Source organism: Bombina bombina, chromosome 10 (genome assembly GCF_027579735.1).
Source record: "Bombina bombina isolate aBomBom1 chromosome 10, aBomBom1.pri, whole genome shotgun sequence".
Lineage (NCBI taxonomy): Eukaryota > Metazoa > Chordata > Amphibia > Anura > Bombinatoridae > Bombina > Bombina bombina.
In genome coordinates, this window is record NC_069508.1 from 16,725,522 (window position 1) to 16,751,388 (window position 25,867).

Genomic DNA, 25,867 nt, shown 5'->3' on the forward strand with positions numbered 1-25,867 from the left:
ACTATGTTACACTATGTTGCACTATGTTACACTATGTTACACTACGTTGCACTATGTTACACTATGTTACACTATGTTACACTACGTTGCACTATGTTACACTATGTTACACTATGTTACACTATGTTGCACTATGTTACACTATGTTGCACTATGTTACACTATGTTACACTATGTTACACTATGTTGCACTATGTTACACTATGTTGCACTATGTTACACTATGTTACACTATGTTGCACTATGTTACACTATGTTGCACTATGTTACACTATGTTACACTATGTTACACTATGTTGCACTATGTTACACTATGTTGCACTATGTTACACTATGTTACACTATGTTGCACTATGTTACACTATGTTACACTATGTTACACTATGTTGCACTATGTTACACTATGTTGCACTATGTTACACTATGTTACACTATGTTGCACTATGTTACACTATGTTGCACTATGTTGCACTATGTTACACTATGTTGCACTATGTTACACTATGTTGCACTATGCTACACTATGTTGCACTATGTTACACTATGTTGCACTATGTTACACTATGTTGCACTATGTTGCACTATGTTACATTATGTTACACTATGTTGCACTATGTTGCACTATGTTACACTATGTTGCACTATGTTACACTATGCTACACTATGTTACACTATGTTACACTATGTTACACTATGTTGCACTATGTTGCACTATGTTACACTATGCTACACTATGTTACACTATGTTACACTATGTTACACTATGTTGCACTATGTTGCACTATGTTACACTATGTTGCACTATGTTACACTATGCTACACTATGTTACACTATGTTACACTATGTTGCACTATGTTACACTATGTTACACTATGTTGCACTATGTTACACTATGTTGCACTATGTTACACTATGTTACACTATGTTGCACTTTGTTGCACTATGTTACACTATGTTGCACTATGTTACACTATGTTGGGCTGCAGCACTGACTTTATTCTGCTCCTGTAGACTGGTGTTTTTCAACTTAAGTTCTCAGGGAGCACTAACATGACAGATGTTCACGATATCTGCACTAGAGCGGATACAAATTAACTGATGGATGAGAGCAGGTTAGTAACCATGGTTACTGATTAGCTGATTAGTTCACCTGTGCTCTAGTTCAGATATCATTAAAATATGGCCTGCTGGTGTGCTCTGAGGACTGGAAATGAGAAACACTTTAGACATTCATCTTTAAAGGGACCTTCATATATTAGAAATCACATTTCAACCTCAAAATGTATCAAATATCAAAAAGTAGATACCCAGACTGATTGATTCAGCGCATTGCACTTAGTGTACTAAAGTTGTTGTAGTCAGTGCCATGTCCCTTTAATTCATATCATTAGAAGCATTTCCCTTTTATCACAAATAGAGATCATTATCATTTATGGGCATCTTATCTCCCAGCTCCCTGCAGCCCCCTGCACCTCACGGCAACACCTGACTGTGGTGGAAACGCAACGTCCGCGTCCTGGGTGTCCAGTGCTGGAGCAAAGTCATATGAAGCTGTTTTTAAAGGTCCAGAGGGTGACAAAGCTTCTTGCAACACAACTGCCTCCTGGTGTGCAGTGTCTGGACTTAACTGTGGTCAGGTTTATAATGTCACTGTCACAGCTTTTGACGGTTTGTGTGAGAGCGCAGTCACAGATGTCACGCAGGTAACTACAGGTAAGTGGTGCTGACCTTCCTTCACAGACTTCATATAGTAAAGACATAGGCTGGTGCATGAGTGTGTGAAGTATAGATTTATGCATGTTAGTTATGGATACACAGAAATACAATTGCTTCATTGTGTAACTGTCTTTCACATAAACACATAAATGTGCACAAAGTACAAGCAGCAAACAGCTGAATAAGAAAGAAAAATATAAAATACAGCAAAATGTATCCAATGTTCCATAGATCTATGTTAAATGGAGATGGGAGTGAGAATGAAGCTTTCATGATTCAGACCAAGTGTACAATTTAAAAAAAAGAAATAAAAAAACTTCCCAATTAGTTTTATTTGTCCTTTAAGCCTTATCTCCTTTCCATCAGAGCATACTGAGGTAGGCTCAGTAACGTGCCCAGATCTTGTGCTCATGCTCATACAACCGCTGCTTACCTTAACATTCTCCCATCACAGAGATTATACCTGGGATAATTGACAAGGATGCGCAATAATAACTGTGTATAGTAAATACAGCCTCACTTGCCCCAAACGTGGGCAGACTGGTTCCCTGGTTGGGAAGATTTATCCACCCACTAGTTATTGAATGACACCCAATATATATGATATTGTTACAAACATTGTTGCAAATACAGCTGCCATACAGTGCTGAAGACATATGCATGACCTTGAGCCTACCCCAGTATGCTCTCATGAAAAGTAAGTACGTTTCAACAAAGGACACCAGGAAAAAGAGATACATTTAATGATATTTTTAACACCATATTTGAAACATGGAAGTTTAATTTTGACTTCCAGATCCCTAAAACAGGCATATAAATGATCTAATAAAAGTCCCATTTGTACTGTCTACTTATCCCCTAGCTAAAGGGTTAATTACATAGGCAAAGTCACATGCCCACCCATTTTCCATGGTGTCCCCAGCAAAACATATGTGGATATCTCCAATAAACACAAACATTCCAGCTGCAGATGTTGATTGGGAGGATGCATAAGCTTTATTGTGGGTGGCACAGGGGCATGCTGAGTCACATATTTTATTATGTGTTTAACCTTTTAGATAGAGATCAATTCTCAATAAACAATAAATAAAGAAAATAACTTTCTAGATACATTCTCTGTTATTACTATTACTGTGACTTTACTGGTCTTATGACTGCTGGTGAGGTAGACAAGGGGTTAATTAAACAGTGTGTGACCTAAACTGTGTATGTTGACTTGCCAGCACCGTGTATACCCACCAGTGCCGCAGCTTGGGTAGAATGTGCTACTGATCGTATAAATGTCACCTGGGCACCAAGCAGAGGGGCTGTGTCATATACAGTCAGTGCCACTGGAAGGGACAATCACACGCTCACATGTAACACAACCACCAACGGATGTGCCATCACAGGAGTCCTCTGCGGAGACAGTTACACAATCTCACTGGTGGCTCTGGGCAAAGACTGCACCAGCTCTGTGGTGTCTGTGGGATCTGCTGAGACAGGTGAGTCTGATATCTAATGCACATAACACATCACACACCCTGTATATATACACACATATATATACACACACACACACACACACATATATATATATATATATATATATATATATATATATATATATATATATATATACACACACACACATATATATATACATATATATATATATATATATATATACACACACACACATATATATATATATATACACACACACACACACACATATATATATATATATACACACACACACACACACATATATATACACACACACACACACACACACATATATATATACACACACACACACACATATACAAAAAGGTCAATATCTAAAAATCTTTGTATTATTGACAACTGCAGATGTATTAAGCACATCACTCTGAAATTGGATTTTTAGACTAAGCTAGTGCTGGAGAAAATATGTTACTGACCTTCTTCTTCTTGTGTATAGGCTTTGCTTTATATCTTCCCTGCACCAGAGACAATGTAATTACTATCCTTAACACTGTAGCTCACCACAATCTATTTTTCCTTTGGCGCGGACCATATTTATATGATATATATGCCACCTACACCTTGTCATATAGCACACCAATATAAATCTGTTTGTCAATAAGGGTTTAGAAGGAATATTAGGAATATTCCTAATATATTCCTAATTTTCCTACAGTGAAAGCCAGAAAGTTGGGGCTCTGGATTTTTAGAGAGGGCTGCAAAGCGTTTATAAAGCAACAAATTGTTACCTACTCTGGCATCCAAATAGTTAACATAATACTGTTGGCGGCATCATTGCTACGGTTGCCACTTCTCCTACATAAAAGATATTAATTAGACAATGAGCAGTGGAGAAAGACCTCAGATTTCCTCACATTGTCTACAGCCCCAATACCAGCACTGGCGTCACATGGTAGTAAACATACCTCCGTTACCAAGGTGTATGTGACAATAAATATATAATACAGGTTCTTAACCAGTATTTAGCAGTATATACACAACATCTAGACATACATCTAAAAACATTCTCTTTTCCTAAAATTAGTGGAATTTGTAGCCATATTTTTCACCATTTTATAGAAATATAGAATTTGATGGAACCAGTAGGCTCATTAAAGGGACACGAAGCCCCAAAAAATAATTTCTTGATTTTGGTAGAACATACTATTTTAAACAACTTTCCAATGTACTTATATTATCAAATTTGCTTCATTCTCTTGGTATCATTTGTTGAAGGAGCAGCAATGCACTACAGGTTGCTAACTAAACACATGTAGTGAGCCAATGACAATCAGTATATATAAACAGCCACCAATCAGCAGCTAGAACCTAGGTTCTTTGCTGCTCCTGAGCTTACCTAGATAAACCTTTCAGCAAAGGATAACAAGAGAAGGAAGCAAATTAAAAAATAGAAGTAAATTGGAAAGTTGTTTAAAATTGTATGCTCTATCTGAGTCACAAAATAAATGTTTTGTGTTTCGTGTCCCTTTAAGTAATTCAAGTATAGCTTTATGTATATCCCAGACATTCTTGCAGTAAGTGTACTTACCACCTCTACTGAAAATCTCATCCATGAGTCAACCACCATTAGAGTTAATCTGTCATGTAGCAGAAAGACAAATAGACAACCTTTTCACTTTGTAGCTAACAAGTAAATGTTTGTTATTCCCAGCTCCGTGTGTCCCTGGTCCTGTGGTGGTGCAGACTGAGTGTCTTACAGACAGGGCCCTGGTGTCATGGGAAGAGAACAATATCAGACAACCTTACTACACAGTGGTTGCACACAATGCATCAGAAAGTGAGCTCTCTTGCACAACCTTTAACTCCTCCTGCAGTATTTGGGGTTTGGAATGTGGGCAGCAATACAACGTCACTGTATCTGCCTCCAACCGGCACTGCCACTCTGCTCAGAGTATAGTGCACAAGATCAGCACAGGTCAGTTGTAACTTGTGCCTTCATACTGCTGGTAGATGACTGTAAACTTGCACCATAATAGCAGGGAGAACATGTATTTATAATGATGGATATTTATGTATTTCTGTGTATGATCATAGTAGTGTATGGTACATAGGTGACATTTGGGACAACACCAGGAGATGACAGGGCAACAGGTGAGGAAATTAGTGGGTGTTACTTAGTTATCAGTTCCCTGGGTTTGGTGACTATCTACCATAGTAGTTCAAGCCAGCCAGTTAAACTTGAGGATTAATTTAAAGGGACATGAAACCCAGATTTGTCTTCCATGATTCAAATGGCACAATATTCACATTTAAATATATTATCAATTTTGCTTCAATCTCTTGGTATCATTTGTTGAAGGAGCAGGAATGCACTACTAGGAGCTAGCTGAACACATCAATAAGCCAATGACAAAAGGCATATATGTGCAGACAGCTAGCTCCAAGCTCCTGAGCCTACCTAGGTATGCTTTTCAACAACGGATAGCAAGAGAACAAACAAATTAAATAATCTAAAGCAAATTAGATAATAGAGGTAAATTGGAAAGTTGTTTAACTTTGTTTTCTATATCTGAAGGAAGATACATTTTTGGATGTTATGTCCCTTTAAGTAAATAGTTAGCAAGGAGAACTAATTAAATCATCCCTGTCCTCAAGTCACTATAATGTAGCAGTCTTATTTTAGGATGCAGTATGCACTTTAGTTAATCTGTAGATAAATTATTGTGATTTATTTACCTCTCTTTAGGTTGGAATTTATCATTTGCCTCTTAAGGAACTGTGACAGCTAGACTTGAGATAATCAGAATGTTATACAATCAAACGTCTCTCTGTTATTACTTGCAACAAATCATTTAGAGGTGCATGAGTAACCTATGAACTTGTGCTGAATCAAACATACTGCTCCTCCCACCCTTTGTGGGCAGTAGGGTCAGCTTCTTAATAAATAAACTTCTGTCAATTCCAATTACAGTCTGCATCTCTCATCCCTTCAACACAACAGGATCTGCTCCACCCTCCCTCCCTAGACTGTAAATAAGTTTGGGCAAATAAGGGCGATCCCTTATAATAAGGATGAGTTGGCAACTCTATGATAATGAGGCCTTAGTTTATAATACACAACATTTATCTTTTATAACATAACAAAAAATATGTATTTTCAAAGTACAACACCAAAATCACTCAGAGGTTGAGAGACAGTCCCTTAATTTATGGGTTAAGTCGTGTTTTGTAATCTGAGGGTTAAGGAGATGCGTCTATAAATAACATCTTGGTAAATAAAGCTAAAGGACAGTATAAATATGTCACACTTTCTACTGCTGATTTACCCACTGGTCTCACCATTATATAACAATTTATTGTGTGCTCTTGTGATACAGCCCCATGTAAACCCCAAATGTTGAGGACAAGCGTGGACTGTGCGAGTAATGATGCTCACTTGTCGTGGGCCAAGAGCACAGGAGCCGGGTATTACGTGGTCACCCTGTATGGCAATGACACCACCCAGATGTGCAACACCACAAACACCAGCTGCGTGTTCCCTGCCTTGCAGTGCGGTCAGACGTACAACGCTTCAGTGGTTGCTGTGGATGAGCAGTGCACTAGCGTCTTATCATCTACAGGCACCTTTCAGTCAGGTAACCGTGAGCCACATTATAGCGTTTTACGTCTTCTGTCTATAACTGGATTTACTGAATTTCACCTGAAGATTGTACATTAGAGTTTTCTTTGCATAAATGTTTTGTAGATGATACATTTATATAGCCCATCAGGGTGTGTTTTTGTACAAATGTATAGTTTTACTTATTTTTTTTAAGAACATTGTGCTGATTTTCAGACTCCTAACCAAGCCCCACAGTGCCAGATGTATACTGATGTCTACAGATTCCTGCTGGCTCATGTTTATGTTATCTGTCTTTTCATATGCAGCTTAGGGGGTAGGGTCTGCTCTTCTTGTTTAACCAACCCCTTTCAGTGGGTGTCCCTGCCTAACCTCATCAACAGTGCTAAACTGGGAGCTTCTAAGTAAATTTTATACTGGATTTTTAGATCAGTATCTGTGCATATTCTTCTTTATATTAGTTTCTATTACATGCAGTTATATGAAAATGAGTGTATACTATCCCTTTAACCAATGGACTGCTGATTCCCTTTCTCAAGCAATTGCTTATGGCTGAAGTACCAGGTGCCATTATTTCTTGTAAGTTTCAGCTTTTTACCAATCCTATTTAGTATAGAGAGTGGATGTCTGTAAATCTTTAAGCTACTCTTGCAACAAAGGACATCAACCTATTCATCATATCAGAGACTTATTATTATCATTTATTATAAAATACAGAGCGTCTCTATGTTGTACTTCTGGAGTCCATAAAAAACTTTTATTTTTCAACAAGAAAAGTGCAGAATAAACCTCCAAACTAAATGTTAAAATCCTCCTTGCAGCTCCGTGCCAACCTATAAATCTACACAGCCAACTTGATTGTGCGACCCACGGTGCAGAGTTATTTTGGGACCCCAGTAAAGGGGCTACTGATGGGTACAGTATAGAAATATGGATTGCTAATGTGACTGTCACTTCATATATCACCACAAATACTTCCTTTATGTCTGAAGCTTTTCCTTGTGGCCAGACATACGGCTTCACTATGGTGGCACTTGGTGGGACATGTAACAGCACCAGAAGTGGAATTCACTACCAGAAAACAGGTACTTAAATGCCAAATCATTTTTACCAAAACTTGTTGTGCAATATTGTTTAATATGGGAAACTATTTTACAAGAACATATAAGAACAACTAATACACTTATAAATGAATGAAGGCACATAGGTGAGTTACATCTTTAAATAGAAACATAATTACAATATACAGTACTGACAAAAATGGTTCCAGTAAAAGTTATCCGTTTAATCGTTGCTATTTTTCTCTGCACATGCATGTGAAGCATAGCTAGGTAGCTCAGTGCACCAGCATTTTAAATATTGCAGCTGCTCAGAGCACCAGTGGGGCTTGCATCATGTCAGCAATTAATAAATACCAGATGGTACAGGCACCTCAGGCTCTCTTTGCAAGTGCTGTGTTTAAATGCTGGTGCACGGTGCATACTTAAATACACTTTTGAAACAGCTATAGCTTTTATTAGAAGCATTTTTTCTAATACAAAAATGTTTTTATTCAAAACTGAAATGTATCCATGCAGATTTCCATTTTGGCTGGAATGTCCCTTAAATCTTTTGTCTTATAGAGTTTTATTACTGGTGACATATTTATAATGTTACTGCATTTATTTAGATCCTTAAATGAATTAATAGCGAGAAGAAGAGAATAAAGGTCTATAATAGGTCTGATCTGGCAGTTTCATTATAGAGCAGATTGTGACATCAGGGGGTTTAAGGAACATACAATTTTAAACAACTTTCCATTTTAATTCTTGCAATTTTGCTTTGTTCTCTCTGTATCCTTAATTCAAGGAACAGCAATGCACAACTGGGTGGTAGTTGAACACATTGGTAAGCCAATGACAAGAGGCATATATGTACAGCTGCCAATTAGCAGCTAAATGCCAGCCCCTGAGCCTACCTAGGTATGCTTTTCAACAAAGGATAGCAAGAGAATAAAGCAAATTAGACAATAGAAGTAAATTGAAAGTTAATTAAAATGATGTTCTATCTGAATCTTGAAAGAAAGGTTTTGGGTTGCACGTCCTTTTATTGAGTAGAATAATATATACATCTAAATGCAAGTGAAGCACATATATGTGTAGGAACTACTAAGATGTATATTTGTGGGTGATCTTCAGTTAACATTACTGTGTATAACACTTCTCCCCTTGTCGTCTAGTTCCCTGTACCCCGGAATATATTATGTCAGCAAGTGATTGTCCCACTGGTGCCGCTGAGATTGGCTGGTCTCTGAGCAGAGGAGCGTATGAATACCATGTAGTGGCGTCTGTAGACGGTCAGGTGATGGCGTCCTGCAATAGCACCAGTGGAAACTGTTCTCTCGCAGACCTGGAGTGCGGCCTGTCCTATAAAACGGAAGTGAAGGCTCTAGACTATGTCTGTAGCAGTAGCTACTCTACCCCGGGCTACATAGATACAGGTAACACAGAGTGCAGACATTAGAACCTGCTGCTATGTCAGTACTATGTAACCTGCCTTATACTAACAGACACAGATGAAAACCGGAACCAGGGTGCCAGTGCAAGGATAGTTTATTCAAGCTGTTAACAGTAGGTCATGGAAGCACCTACTAATCTGACATTTGCAAAGGCAAAATTAAACTCTCGCAATTCAGACAGAATATACAATTTTAACAACTTTACAATTTATTTCTATTATCAAATTAGCTTCATTCTCTTGGGATCCTTTGTTAAAGGAGCAGCAATGCACTACTGGGTGGTAGCTGAACATATCTGGTGAGACAATGACAAGAGGCATATATGTGCAGCCAGCTCCCAGTAGTGCATTGCTGCCTGGGTAAGGATGACAAGAAGCCAGCAATGTGCTTTATGAAAACGTCTTTTTGCTTCAGTAGTTTAATTGGGACCTAGTACCACTCCCTAGTGAGTACAGATTATTTTATAGATTTATATAAACTACTGTACATCTAAACTATTACTACATAACAGGGAGATAGGCAATAGCCTTTGCTTTGTGATACAGTATGTATTAAACCTCCCAGCAGTGCATTGCTGCTCCTTCAACAAAGGATACCAAGAGAGTAAACTGGAAAAGTTGTTTAAATGTTTATGTTCTCTCTGAATCATAAGGAATAATTTGTGGTTTTATGTCCCTTTAAGACTGGCCAAGTGAGTGATGTTGTTTTCATACAATACCAAGTGAGTGATGTTGTTTTCATACAATACCAAGTGAGTGATTTTGTTTTCATACAATACCAAGTGAGTGATTTTGTTTTCATACAATACAAAGTGAGTGATTTTGTTTTCATACAATACCAAGTGAGTGATTTTGTTTTCATACAATACAAAGTGAGTGATTTTGTTTTCATACAATACAAAGTGAGTGATTTTGTTTTCATACAATACCAAGTGAGTGATTTTGTTTTCATACAATACCAAGTGAGTGATTTTGTTTTCATACAATACCAAGTGAGTGATTTTGTCTTTTTTCATACAATACCAAGTGAGTGATTTTGTTTTCATACAATACCAAGTGAGTGATTTTGTCTTTTTTCATACAATACAAAGTGAGTGATTTTGTTTTCATACAATACCAAGTGAGTGATTTTGTTTTCATACAATACCAAGTGAGTGATTTTGTTTTCATACAATACCAAGTGAGTGATTTTGTTTTCATACAATACCAAGTGAGTGATTTTGTTTTCATACAATACCAAGTGAGTGATTTTGTTTTCATACAATACAAAGTGAGTGATTTTGTTTTCATACAATACCAAGTGAGTGATTTTGTTTTCATACAATACCAAGTGAGTGATTTTGTTTTCATACAATACAAAGTGAGTGATTTTGTTTTCATACAATACCAAGTGAGTGATTTTGTTTTCATACAATACCAAGTGAGTGATTTTGTTTTCATACAATACCAAGTGTATCTGTACAGCTATTTTGAGATTCTCGTTCTGCCTTTTCCAGCCCCATGTGTCCCACAAAATCCTGCAGTGCGGATGGAGTGCACGAATAATTCTGCCGTGTTCACGTGGGAGAGAAGCAGAGGGGCTCTGTATTATATGGCAGCGGTAAAGCATGAGGGAAATCTCATGTACACATGTCAGACAAATGACACAGTCTGTGAAGTTTCAAACTTAACCTGCGGACATGTATATTCTTTTTCTGTATCAGCGAATAGCTTACGGTGTGAGAGTTCCTATACCGAACCTATAATGGCTGGCGTCGGTAAGTGTATCGGGGATTACTGGACTTACTGCACAGTGCACGGGGGAGGGGGGTTACTGGATTTACTGCACAGTGCACGGGGGAGGGGGGTTACTGGATTTACTGCACAGTGCACGGGGGAGGGGGGTTACTGGATTTACTGCACAGTGCACAGGGGAGGGGGGTTACTGGATTTACTGCACAGTGCACTGGGGAGGGGGGATACTGGATTTACTGTACAGTGCACGGGGGAGGGGGGTTACTGGATTTACTGCACAGTGCACGGGGGAGGGGGGTTACTGGATTTACTGCACAGTGCACGGGGGAGGGGGGATACTGGATTTACTGCACAGTGCACGGGGGAGGGGGGTTACTGGATTTACTGCACAGTGCACTGGGGAGGGGGGTTACTGGATTTACTGCACAGTGCACTGGGGAGGGGGGTTACTGGATTTACTGCACAGTGCACAGGGGAGGGGGGTTACTGGATTTACTGCACAGTGCACTGGGGAGGGGGGTTACTGGATTTACTGCACAGTGCACGGGGGAGGGGGTTACTGGATTTACTGCACAGTGCATGGGGGAGGGGGGTTACTGGATTTACTGCACAGTGCACAGGGGAGGGGGGTTACTGGATTTACTGCACAGTGCACAGGGGAGGGGGGTTACTGGATTTACTGCACAGTGCACTGGGGAGGGGGGATACTGGATTTACTGTACAGTGCACGGGGGAGGGGGGTTACTGGATTTACTGCACAGTGCACGGGGGAGGGGGGTTACTGGATTTACTGCACAGTGCACGGGGGAGGGGGGATACTGGATTTACTGCACAGTGCACGGGGGAGGGGGGTTACTGGATTTACTGCACAGTGCACTGGGGAGGGGGGTTACTGGATTTACTGCACAGTGCACTGGGGAGGGGGGTTACTGGATTTACTGCACAGTGCACAGGGGAGGGGGGTTACTGGATTTACTGCACAGTGCACTGGGGAGGGGGGTTACTGGATTTACTGCACAGTGCACGGGGGAGGGGGTTACTGGATTTACTGCACAGTGCATGGGGGAGGGGGGTTACTGGATTTACTGCACAGTGCACAGGGGAGGGGGGTTACTGGATTTACTGCACAGTGCACTGGGGAGGGGGGGTTATTGGATTTACTGCACAGTGCACGGGGGAGGGGGGGTTATTGGATTTACTGCACAGTGCACGGGGGAGGGGGGGGTTATTGGATTTACTGCACAGTGCACGGGGGAGGGGGGGTTACTGGAGTTACTGCACAGTGCACTGGGGAGGGGGGTTATTGGATTTACTGCACAGTGCACTGGGGAGGGGGGTTACTGGATTTACTGCACAGTGCACTGGGGGGTTACTGGATTTACTGCACAGTGCACTGGGGGGTTACTGGATTTACTGCACAGTGCACTGGGGAGGGGGGGTTACTGGATTTACTGCACAGTGCACTGGGGAGGGGGGGTTACTGGATTTACTGCACAATGCACTGGGGAGGGGGGTTACTGGATTTACTGCACTGCATGGGGAGGGGGGAATTACAGGATTTACTGCACTGGAGAGGGGTGGTTACTGGATTTACTGCACAGTGCACTGGGGAGGGGGGTTACTGAATTTACTGCACAGTGCACTGGGGAGGGGGGTTACTGGATTTACTGCACAGTGCACTGGGGAGGGGGGTTACTGGATTTACTGCACAGTGCACGGGGGAGGGGGGTTACTGGATTTACTGCACAGTGCACAGGGGAGGGGGGTTACTGGATTTACTGCACAGTGCTGGGGGGGGGGGGGTTATTGGATACTGCAATTTTAAGCAACTTTCAATTTACTCCTATTATGATTTTTTCTTTGTTCTCTTTATTTGAAAAAGCAGGAATGTAAGCTTACGAGCTGATCCATTTTTGCTTTGGAGCCCTGGGTAGCGCTACATTTAGTCACCAATCAGCAAGTGCTACCAAGGTGCTGAACCAAAAATGAACTGGCTCCTAAGCTTACATTTCCGCATAAAAATAAAGATACCAGAAAACGACGAAAATTTGATAATAGGAGTAAATCAGAAAGATGCTTAAAATCACCGCTCTATCTGAATGATGAAAGAAAAAATGCGGATTTCCTATCCCTTTAAAGGGACAGTCTACAATAGAATTTTTATTGTTTTAAAATATAGATAATCCCTTTATTACCTATTCCCCAGTTTTGCATAACCAACACTGTTATATTAATACACTTTTTACCTCTGTGATTACATTGTATCTAAGAATCTTCTGACAGCTCCGTGATCACATGACTTTTTATTTATTATCTACTGACTTGCATTTAGTATTGTGTTGTGCTATATCTTAAATAACTCCACGGGTGTGAGTACAATGTTATCTGTATAGCCCACATAAACTAGCAGTCTCCTGTTGTGAAAAGCTAATAAAAAAAGCATGCGATAAGAGGCTGTCTGTAGGGGCTAAGAAACAGGCAGAAATTTAGAGGTTTAAATGTTATAAAGTATATTAATATAACAATGGTGCTTGTGCAAAGCTAGGGAATGCGTAGTAAAGGCGTTATCTATCTTTTTAAACAGACTGTCCCTTTAAGTTTGGTAACACTTAAAATCCAGAAACTTTTGGACTTTATATCTGTTTTCACATCATGAGACTGTTTAAAATGAATGGGAAACTAACATTTTAAACCCAAAAGGGAGTGTGAGCTCCCAAGAGACTGCATAAATAAGTCTGTATTGTTCTAATAAATTGATTGTTCTCCCCAGTCCCCTGCCCTCCTGACCAAGTGCAAGCCTCAATCTACCACCGCACCAAGAAGCCTCAGGAGGTTCAGGTTTCGTGGAATGGGAGTTGGTGTGGAGCTGATTATATGGTAACTGTGCAGGGCGCAAGCGCAAATGACCCAGAATCCTTGTTCTTCCTGAATTCCTACTGGACATCATACACAGACTTCTACATTCCTGTGCCGTGCAGCTCCTCTTATAATGCCACAGTAACTGCGAGGAACCTGGCTGGGGAGAGCAAAGCTAGTCATCCGATAGGTGGTTACACAGGTATGTGGAAAGGTTTTTAGTCTGTAATGTATGTCTCTAAATAGGAGCCTAAATATGTTTTTCTTAAAAATAATTATGTAACACTGGGGAAGTACTGAACCCTCAATAGCACTGGATGTTGTTTGCTCCTGCACATAAAGTGAATGTGTAATCTGCTGCACCTTAGCTCAGGAGTGTCTGGTTCTCTGTCTCAACGCGTTTCACAATCCTAGCTGTCACTTTTTGTATGGCAATATGCCTGCCACCCCTGAGTAGTACTGCACACTGATTGAATACAAATGAGTGGTGATGTCACAGAGAGCCAGCGTAACTGCTAATCTGTAATTGGTCTAAGCAAAGGCGGCACACGATCCAAATGGAAATACTTTGTAACCACTGGATAACGATCACCACGGAGGATGGCGGAGGAGAGATTGTGCTACGGAGCACAATCGAGCTTAGGATACTGTAAAAGATTACAGTGTAAGAAAGAAGACCTGTTATATTGTGAATTATAATACTGGTGACAAGGGACATTTCTGATTTAGATGTAAGTGTCAAGGAGCATTTGGATTATTAAAAACTGACTCTTATTCATAAGCATTTTTATATATGTTTTAATGTAGTTTATAGAGAGATTGCAAGTGGTTGTATATAAAATATATATATATATATATATGCTATTTCTTTTGCATTTTGTGTGTTCAATTATAAAAATACAATTTACTGCACTTTAAGCCCACTGCTTTTTATTAGGCTACTCTGGTAGCGCAGCCCCTAAGTGTTGGGATAGTGGAGAGCAGATGTTTTCAAACCTGTCATCAGGCCTCACCAACAGGCCAGGTTTTCTGGATTACCTGGGATGAGAGCAGGTAAAATAAACACGTTTACTAAAAAGCAGATTATTTCACCTGTGCTCCAGTTCAGATATCCTCAAAATGTAGCCTGTTAGGGAGGCCTGAAGACCAGTGGATTAGAGTGTAAAGGTGAATGTAGGGCACTAGAGGAAGCCTGATCATAACAGCCGCTTTATATTATCAGTGAGATACAGCACTGTTTAGCCAGTGATGGGGAAACCAGGGCTTCTTGGACAGGAAAGAGAGCATACTTTACTTTCAGTGAGCCGTGTGGCTAAGAAGACAATTGGATAAGCAGGTCAACCATCACACATTAAAAACAAACACACACGTTAGAGGGCTGGCAAGGAAAAATAACTGTTTATAGAAATGTTTTAGATAAATTACGTGAAGGAAAACACAAAAAGAGATTTCTATGTTAAAAAAACTATCATTTTCAGAAATGCACTGTTTGACTTTACTATTGCTTATTTTGTTCAGCTCCCTGCACTCCACAAGTAAACCCACCAGTCTTGTCTGAAGGAACCATATTTGTTTCATGGGTGATGACCACAAATACAGACGAGTACAGAGTCGTGGAATCTGGTGGTAATGTCACCGTGTGCAGAACTACAGAGCTGGCCTGCTCCTTCCCCCTGACCAACTCTACTCTGTATGTCATTGCGGTGAATCCTTCAGGAGAGAGTGAGCCAACAGTTGTTACAGGTCAGTTTCCTCCCAGAAGCGGCACAAATAGATGATTATCGATTAGCAACTTGTTTTCCTTGCACAGCTGAAGACGACCACAGAACACTATTGGGTGCTGACAGGAAGGGTACATGTGCAAATACATTTAGTGGAAGATTAATTAAAGGGTTAATTGGTTAGGCTTTTGAGTGCTCACAGGAGACCCTTAGAGCCCTTAAAGGGACAGTATACACACATTTTCATATAACTGCATGTTATAGACACTACTATAAAGAAGAATATGCACAGATACCGATCTAAACATCCAGTGAAAACCTTTTAAAAACTTACTTAGAAGATCCTAGTTTAGCACTTCTTATTAGGTTGACTGGAACACCAAGTGAAAGCAGACACTCCCCCTGCATATGAAAAGACCCTTTACACTAACAGGAGCAAACTGGCGGAGGTATACATCAGTATTCTCCTAAAGCTTTGGGGCTTGGTTAGGAGTCTGAAGAAATACAGAAAACAAAATGAAACTTTCATGGGTCACACACAACACCAGAATTTGTGTTGTTTAAAAAGATAGATAATCCCTTTATTACCCATTCCCCAGTTTTGCACAACCAACACTGTTATATTAATACACTTGTATCTAGGCATCTTCTGAAAGCCCCCTGATCACATGACATTTTATTTATTATGTATTGACTTGCATTTTAGCCAATTAGTGCAGTGTCTACCACAAGCCATGGGCGTGAGCACAATGTTATCTATATGGCTGACATGAACTAGCTCTCCCTTGTTGTGAAAAGCAAATAAAAAAGCATGTGATAAGAGGCGGCCTTCAAGGGCTTAGAAATTATCATATGAGGCTTCCTAGGTTTAGCTTTCAAATAAGAATACCAAGAAAAAAAAAGCAAAATGGGTGCTAAAAGTAAATTGGAAAGTTTACCCTATTTCATGCACTTTTTGAAACATGAAAGTTTTTTTTGGACTTAACTGTCCCTTTAAGAGACATTCCTATTTTCTCCTACATGGGTAAGTTCAGGAGCAGCATACGGTACTAGGAGATAGCTGGTTGGTGACTACACCAATGTGCCTGATGTCATTAGCTCCCCAGATGTGCTCAGCTAGCTCCCAATATTGCATTGCTGCTCTAGGCCTGACTGTTTAACCACTCACACTGTTATCTCCCATTTCAATGGGAAAATAAAAACCAGATAAAATAAAGTAATTTACAGCACATTTCTTTGGCACGTTTATTTACATCTATAGATTGTGCTTTCTTAATGACACGGTGAGTCCACAGATCATCTAATTACTATTGGCATATTCACCTCCTGGCAAGCAGGAGGCGGCAAAGAGCACCACAGCAAAGCTGTTAAATATCAGCTCCCTTCCCTCCAACCCCAGTCATTCTCTTTGCCTATGTTAGATTAAGGAAGTGGTAAAGTTAGGTGCTGGAAAGATTCTTCAATCAAGATTTTATTATTTTATTTGCAGTACTAGTCTGTGCTGTTTTTACTCCAGGGTGTAGTTGTAGTCCATTTCAGTGTCTTCAGTAGAGCATTGGTGGCTTTTAAGCAAAGGGAACTTGTGGGACATAATTCTCACTGCGCCTCCCTCATATTTAAATAAAAGTTGCTACCCTTATTATTATTTTCCACAGGTCCATGTGAGGTAAAGGACCTCTCAAACCTAGTGAGCTGCCTTGCTGCCAGACAGATTTATTGAGGTAAGTGCTAATTTATTTTCTTAAGCAGCTTTAAGAAAAAACCATGGCACTTTACTATTTCCCAAACAGGGATATTTAATACATTACTCCTAGTGTTGTAAGGGGGATTATGTATGGCAGTTTTTCAGGCATTGGGGACTTGAGGAGAACTTAGCTCATTTTGGTGGTTTTATTAGGGCTTGTGTGAGGTAAAAAAGTATCTGTTGCACACTTATTTTTTTTTCTTTACGTTTTTCAAATCAAACTGTTATTCGCTAGCCTGACATTTCTGAAACAGCTCCATTTTGAATTTAAGAATCAGTTATTTTGTTATCCTGTCGGGATAGGCACCTCAGCAAAGCTATAGCTGATGTGTAGAGGCTGTTTGAGGTGTTATTAAGACGTTTTTATTTCACATATCTTGAAAAATAAAGCAGTAATGTTTTTGTTTTTATTAAAAAAGTAAAGCAGTTTCTTTTTTGTATTGCATCAAAAATAAAGCAGTTTCTTTTTAAAATTTAAAGAGACAGTAATGTGTTTTTCTTTATTAAATTTGTTCATAATTTAATTATTTATATTTATTCTGTTAAGATGGACAAAGACTCTGTTATAGATTACATATGTCCTTTATGTTTGAATGCTAATATTGAACCACCAATTCCTTTTTGTTCCTCATGTGTTGAGAGAACTTAAAATTTTAAGGATAGACTTTTTGAGCCAATATTGTCTAAGACAGATGCTGTCCAGCAGTCTTCTGACAATGTTCAAAATATGCCGCATTTTTCTCCTCAGGTGTCCCAAATTTTAGTACCCATTAATTCAGTGCCCTGCGCTTCCTCTCAAGCTCCGGCTGGGGTCTCCTTGCAAGACATTGCTTCTCTCATGTCTTCTGGAGTTTCTGATGCATTGTCTGCTTTTCCCATGCTACAGGGAAAGCGCAAGAGGAAGTCTAAAGAATCAGTGCGTAAGGTGTCTGACTCGGTCGTGGCTATTCCGAATATTCCCTCTCATTGATCTGATGGCGAGGATTCTTCGGTAGCATCTGAGGGTGAGATCTCAGATTCTGACAGTGTAATTCTTCCCTCTGATGCTGAAGTTTTATACATCAGGTTTAAGCTAGAGCACCTCTGTTTACTACTCAAGGAGGTTTTGGCTACTCTGGACAACTCTGACACTACTGTCATTGTCAACCCTAAAAAATCTAGCAAACTTAACAAGTACTATGATGTACCTTCCATGCTGGAATGTTTTTTCCCGTATGAGATCGGGCTACTGAAATTATTGTTACAGAAGTGAGAAAGGTTTTTCTCCTTCTCCTATTTTTAAGATGTTTCTCATTGATGACTCTATTAAGGAGTCTTGGCAAACGGTCCCCAAGGTGGAAGGGGCAATTTTAACTTTAGCTAAGAGAACTACTCTTCCCATAGAGGAAAGCTGTTCTTTTAAGGATCCTATGGATAAGAAACCGGAGGGTTTTCTTAAGAAAATGTATGTTCACCAGGGGTTACCTGCGGTGGGTATTGCTACCGTTTGTAGTGCAGCGGCATACTGGTTTGATGCGCTGTCTGATTCCATTCAAACAGACACTCCCCTTGAGATTCTGATGCTTCCCTTTAGGTTATCAAATTGGGACCAAAGATTTCTAGTTTTGCCATTCTGGCTCGCAGAGATTTATGGTTGAAATCTTGGTCTGCAGATGTGTTGTCTAAGTCTAGGCTTTTGGCTATTCCTTACAAGTGTAAGACCTTGTTTTGGCAAGCCTTGGCTGAGATTATTTCTGACATTACAGGAGGAAAAGGACATTTCCTTCCTCAGGATAAGAGAAATAAGCAGAAGGGACTTCAGAGTAATTGTTGTTCCTTTCGAAACTTCAAGGGTAAACCTTCTTCTCCCTCTACAAAACAGGAACAGTCCAAACCTGCCTGGAGACCCAATCAATCTTGGAATAAGAGAAAGCAATCCAAGAAGCCCGCTAATGAATCAAAGTCAGCATGAAGGGTCTGCCCCCAATCCAGGACCAGATCTTGTGGGGGGCAGACTTTCCTTTTTCGCTCAGGCTTGGGTTCGGGATGTTCAGGATCCTTGGGGCGATAGACATCGTGTCCCAAGGATACAAACTAGAATTAAAGACCTTTCCCCCCAGGGGCAGATTTCTTCTCTCAAGATTATCTGTCGACCAGATAAAAAGAGGCGTTCTTACGTTGTGTTCGGGATCTAACCGTACCTTCATGTTCCCATCCACAGGGATCATCACAAGTTTCTGAGATTTGCCTTTCTCCACAAACACTTTCAGTTTGTGGCTCTTCCCTTCGGACTTGCTACAGCTCCCAGAATTTTTCAAAAGTTCTGGGATCGCTGTTGGCAGTGCTCCGGTTTCAGGGTATTACAGTGGCGCCTTATCTGGACGACATTCTGGTTCAGGCCCAGTCCTTTCAACTAGCACGGAGATGCCTTTATCCTTCCTGCGTTCAAACGGTTGGAAGGTGAATCTGGAAAAGAGTTCCTTAATTCCATCTACAAGGGTAGTCTTATTGGGAACCATAATAGATTCAGTTCTAATGAAGATATTTCTGACAGAGGTCAGAAAATCCAATATTTTCGATTCTTGTCTGTCTCTTAAGTCCTCTCCTCAGTCATCAGTGGCTCAGTGTATGGAAGTAATAGGTCTGATGGTAGCCACCATGGATAGTATTCCTTTTGCTCGTTTCCATCTCAGACCTCTGCAATTATGCATGCTCAGGAAGTGGAACTGGTATTATGCGGAGCTGTCTCCGTGAATTCATTTGGATCACATGACAAGAGATTCTCTTCCTTGGTGGTTGTCTCAGGATCATCTTTCCCAGGGAACCTGTTTTCACAGACCTACCTGGGTGAGTGACAACGGATGCAAGCCTGATAAGAGGCCCCAGACTGCTCCCCAACCTAAGGGCTCAGGCGATATGGACTCGGGTAGAATCTGTTCTCCCCATAAACATTCTAGAGCTAAGAGCGATCTTCAATGCTCTTCTGGCCTGGCCTCAGCTTCTGCCCGGTTTATCAGATTTCAGTCGGACATCATAACCTCAGTGGCTTACATCAAACATCAGGGTGGAACTCGGAGTTCTTTGGCCATGAAAGAGGTGTCCAAGATTATTCATTGGGCAGAGACCCACAACTGTTGTCTATCTGCGATCCACATTCCAGGAGTGGACAATTGGGAAGCGGATTTTCTGAGCAGACAGACCTTTCACCCGGGACAATGGGAATTACATCCGGAAGTGTTTTCCAACTTGATTCTCAAATGGGGACAGCCGGATCTAGATCTCATGGCATCTTGTCAGAATGTCAAGCTCCCAAGGTACGGGTCGAGGTCCAGGGACCCTCAAGCAGTTCTGATTGATGCTCTGGCAGTTCCTTGGAACTTCAGTCTTGCATACCTATTTCCTCTGTTCACTCTCCTTTCTTGAGTCATTGCTCGGATCAAGCAAGAGAGAGCATCAGTGATTCTCATTGCACCGGCGTAGCCTCGCAGGATTTGGTATACAGACCTAGTTCAAGGGCCCTTCCTTCATCCAAATCTAGTTTCTCTGACGCTGACTGCTTGGAGATTGAACGCTTAATTTTATCTAAGCGCGGTTTTTCGGATTCGGTCATTGAGACCACGATTCAGGCTTGCAAGCCTGTTAACAGGAAAATTTACCATAAGATATGGCGAAAATATCTGTATTGGTGTGAATCCAAAGGCTACTCTTGGAGTAGAGTTCTGGTTTCCTAGGATTTTATCTTTTCTCCAAGAAGGTTTGGATGTTTTTATCGGCAAGTACCTTGAAGGGTCAGATTTCTGCCTTGTCTATTTTGTTACATAAACGTCTGGCAGAGGTTCCAGATGTTCAATCGTTCTGTCAGGCCTTTGTCAGAATCAGGCCTGTGTTCAAACTTGTTACTTCTCCCTGGAGTCTTAATCTTGTACTTAAGGTTCTTCAGCAGGCTCTGTTTGAGCCTATGCATTCCTTAGATATTAAGTTGTTATCTTGGAAGGTTTGTTTCTTGTTGCTATTTCTTCTGCTCGTAGAGTCTCTGAGCTCTCCGCTTTACAGTATGAGTCTCCGTACCTTATTTTTCATTCGGATAAAGTTGTTTTACGTACGAAATTCGGTTTTCTTCCTAAAGTAGTTTCAGATCGTAACATTAATCAGGAGATTGTTCCTTCTTTATGTCCTATTCCTTCTTCTCATAAGGAACATCTTCTGCACAACCTAGACGTGGTTCGTGCTCTGAAATTTTATTTACAGGCGGCTAAGGATTTTCGTCAGTCTTCTGCTCTGTTTGTAGTTTTCTCTGGGAAATGTAAGAAGCAAAAAGCTATGGCTACTTCTCTTTCCTTGTGGCTGAAGAAATAATTCGCTTCGCCTATGAAACTGCTGGACAGCAGCCTCCTGAGAAGGTCACGGCTCATTCTACGAGGGCCGTTTCCTTTTCCTGGGCATTCAAAAATGAAGCTTCTGTGAAACAGATTTGCAAGGCTGCAACTTGGTCCTATCTACAAAGTTTTTCAAAATTCTATAAGTTTGATACTTTTGCCTTGGCTGAGGCTTCCTTTGGGAGAAAGGTTCTTCAAGCAGTGGTGCCTTCCGTTTAGGTTCCCTGTCTTGTCCCTCCCTTATCATCTGTGTCCTTTAGCTTGGGTATTGATTCCCAATAGTAATTAGATGATCTGTGGACTCACCATGTCATTAGAAAGAAAACAAAATTTATGCTTACCTGATAAATTTCTTTCTTTCTTGACACAGTGAGTCCACAGCTCGCCCTGTTTTTGATGACAGTGTTATTTTGTTATGTTATAAACCTCAGGAACCTCTGCACCTTGTTGTTTCCTTTCTCTCCTTTACGTCGGTCGAATGACTGGAGTTGGAGGAAAGGGAGGTGATATTTAACAGCTTTGCTGTGGTGCTCTTTGCTGCCTCCTGCTGGCCAGGAGGTGAATATCCCAATAGTAATTAGATGATCTGTGGACTCACTGTGTCAAGAAATAAATAAATTTATCAGGTAAGCATAAATTTCGTTTTTCTACCCCTCCCAGAGGCTGCAGTGAGTACTACATGCGTATGCACCATACAGTTTGTCTAATTCATGTAAAGCATTGTTTAAAAAGATAATCCCTTTATTACCCATTCCATAGTTCTGCACAACCAACACAGTTATATTAATATACTTTTTACCTCTGTGATTATCTTGTATCTAAGCCTCTGTAAACTGCCCCCTTATTTCACTTCTTTTGACAGACTTGCATTTTAGCCAATCAGAGCTGGCTCACCTGAACTCTACGTGCGTGAGCACAGTGTTATCTATATGAAACACATGAACTAACACCCTCTAGTGGTGAAAAACTGTCAAAATGCCCTGAGAGAAGAGGCAGTCTTCAAGGGCTTAGAAATTATCATATGAACCTCCTAGGTTTTGCTCTCAACTAAAAATACCAAGAGAACAAAATTGCTGATAAAAGTAAATTGGAAAATTGTTTAAAATTACATTCTCTATCTGAATCATAAAAGTTTATTTTGGACTAGACTGTCCCTTTAATGTAAAGCACAAGCTTATTTACATCTATAGATTGTGCTTTTTCTACCCTTCCCAGAGGCTGCAGTGAATACTGCATGCGTATGCACCATACAGTTTGTCCAGTTAATGTAAAGCACAAGCTTATTTACATCTTGCCTCTGATTGGCCATAGTTAACTTTTTCAATGTACATTTCCATTTTCTGTGGGAGCCCTTTTAATCATGTGAAAGATGGGCAAGAGATACACTGATACATAATTTTATATTTAGGAATTTTGTCCAGCGCTACAGAATTTTGTGGCGCTATACAAGTAAATTATGATGATGATAATAAGTGTGAACCTCCCTAAATCAGGGGAAGGGATACAGGAAAGTGATAACCCTACCTATGTATATTTCACACAAACTGCTCTTCACTACTAATCATAGTGTAGTGTTTTTAATTTCTCTGCAGCAGGGCAGTTGCGGTTTATCCCTTTATACCCCATTCTGCTTCAGCCGAGGGTAACATCAGTGAATGTCAGTTACGCACATATGCTTGCTCATCCTTTTTATTTTAACCCTTTGCATGGCTTAAACACATAATAAAATAATTTGCTAAAATAAACCAGTTTTCCACTGGATTTTTCTTTGAACTCTAATAAAGAAAACTGCAAACGTGTCTCTCTTGCAGGATATAACGGTGTGTTTTGCAGGATATAACTGTGTCTCTTTCTCTTACAGGATATATCTGACCATAAATCTAAAATATTTAGAAACATCTCCAGCTGCTCATAGCAGTGAATAAACACAGAACGTGTTTCATCAGCTCTGCAATGTACATAGGCACCACTGGTCCTGAGAAGATAATGAATACAATGAACAGACTGCACCGCTAGGTGTTCTTTAGCACATACATGTATATATTTTATGAGTCATATTTTTCTCGCAAGCTTAACCAATATCATAAATATGCTGGTGTTTAATAAAATCATTTGTTTGCACTAACTGATCCTGTTACAATGTAAATTTATAAGTGTCCGATTGTAGAACATGGCTGTTATCTGCAGATAACATTCTCTACATGTCCTACACCTTTATTGGATCTGCTGGAGTATATTAAAATGGTTTATACAGTTTTGACTTTTTTTTGTCACTTGAAATAGCTGCTGAAGTTGTCAAAATTATATTGTTTTATATTGCTCCCTCTCTCAAGCCTCAGTATGTGCTCATAGACAGGAGATACGTATTACATAAAGATACCAAGAGAAAGACACGTTCTCTCTCAAGCCTCAGTATGCGCTCATAGACAGGAGATACGTATTACATAAAGATACCAAGAGAAAGACACGTTCTCTCTCAAGCCTCAGTATGCGCTCATAGACAGGAGATACGTATTACATAAAGATACCAAGAGAAAGACACATTCTCTCTCAAGCCTCAGTATGCGCTCATAGACAGGAGATACGTATTACATAAAGATACCAAGAGAAAGACACGTTCTCTCTCAAGCCTCAGTATGCGCTCAAAGACAGGAGATACGTATTACATAAAGATACCAAGAGAAAGACACATTCTCTCTCAAGCCTCAGTATGCGCTCATAGACAGGAGATACGTATTACATAAAGATACCAAGAGAAAGACACGTTCTCTCTCAAGCCTCAGTATGCGCTCAAAGACAGGAGATACGTATTACATAAAGATACCAAGAGAAAGACACGTGCTCTCTCAAGCCTCAGTATGCGCTCAAAGACAGGAGATACGTATTACATAAAGATACCAAGAGAAAGACACGTGCTCTCTCTCAAGCCTACCTCAGTATGCGCTCATAGACAGGAGATACGTATTACATAAAGATACCAAGAGAAAGACACGTGCTCTCTCTCAAGCCTACCTCAGTATGCACTCATGGACAGAAGATACGTATTACATAAAGATACCAAGAGAAAGACACGTGCTCTCTCTCAAGCCTACCTCAGTATGCACTCATGGACAGAAGATACGTATTACATAAAGATACCAAGAGAAAGACACGTGCTCTCTCTCAAGCCTACCTCAGTATGCACTCATGGACAAGGAGATCGGTATTACATAAAGATACCAAGAAAAACTTGATTTGGAAAGTTTAGCTACCAATCAGCAAGAGCTACCCAGGTGCTGAACAAAAATGGGCCCGCTCCTAAGCTTACATTCCTGCTTTTCAAATAAAGATACCAAGAGAAGGAATAAAAATTAATAGGAGTAAACTAGAAAGTTGCTGTGCTATCTGAATCATGAAATACAATGTGGGTTTCATATCCCTTTAAGGCCCCAAGACGTCTGAAACCCCCACAAAAATATACATGCTGCTCTGAAAGATTAGACCAAAAATAAATGTTTTTACACTTTCTAAAAAGTGATATTAGCTGTAAAAGTATTAAGCAATAAATGTAAAGTTTTATTTTAGTAATGGGCGGTACACTGTTATAACTAAGGTAAGGATAATTAGTGATGGTTGCACATTTATCTCCGGTTTGTAATGTCTGGGGTATGAACTTCTCATAGAAATGGGAAAACCCAGCTCTCACACTTGTATCACAGAAAAGAGGGCAAAAGCAATTATGAAAGTATTACATAGTAGATAAGGTTGAAAAAAAGACTGAAGTCCATCGAGTTCAACCTATACAAATCTAAAATACTTACAAAAAGCTCTAGTTAAGCTTAAATTACCCCACTAAAAGGTGACTCATTTAATACTATCAATCATATCCATGAATTTTGTTTACATACAGAAATGTATCCAGACTATTTTTAAATGTATCTAGAGTATTGGCATTCACTACCTCCTTTGGTAATGAGTTCCACAATTTTATTGCTCTTACAGTGAAAAAACGTTTCCGTTGCAGGAGATTAAATCTCCTTTCCTCCAACCTTAAATTGTGACCTCTTGTCAGAATCAATTTTCTAGGAATAAACAGAGATTCTGCCAGAATCAATTTTCTAGGAATAAACAGAGCTTCTGCCATCTCTGAATATAGGCCTTGAATATATTTATATAAAGTAATCATGTCACCTCTCA

At 40.0% G+C, this 25,867-nt stretch overlaps 1 protein-coding gene across 1 annotated transcript in view; it reads left to right on the forward strand.

The window, feature by feature from the left end:
- The window catches only part of LOC128641237 (uncharacterized), a 121,865-nt gene extending 97,921 nt beyond the window's left edge, over nt 1-23,944 (forward strand). The window contains exons 31-40 of the mRNA XM_053693824.1: nt 1,454-1,714; nt 2,941-3,201; nt 4,878-5,141; nt 6,544-6,801; nt 7,607-7,870; nt 9,004-9,264; nt 10,778-11,038; nt 13,786-14,073; nt 15,390-15,614; nt 23,553-23,944. Coding sequence (XP_053549799.1) covers nt 1,454-1,714; nt 2,941-3,201; nt 4,878-5,141; nt 6,544-6,801; nt 7,607-7,870; nt 9,004-9,264; nt 10,778-11,038; nt 13,786-14,073; nt 15,390-15,614; nt 23,553-23,563 — 2,354 coding nt within the window. The 3' untranslated portion in view covers nt 23,564-23,944. The remainder of the gene's footprint in view (nt 1-1,453; nt 1,715-2,940; nt 3,202-4,877; nt 5,142-6,543; nt 6,802-7,606; nt 7,871-9,003; nt 9,265-10,777; nt 11,039-13,785; nt 14,074-15,389; nt 15,615-23,552) is intronic.
- Nucleotides 23,945-25,867: the final 1,923 nt, after the last annotated feature.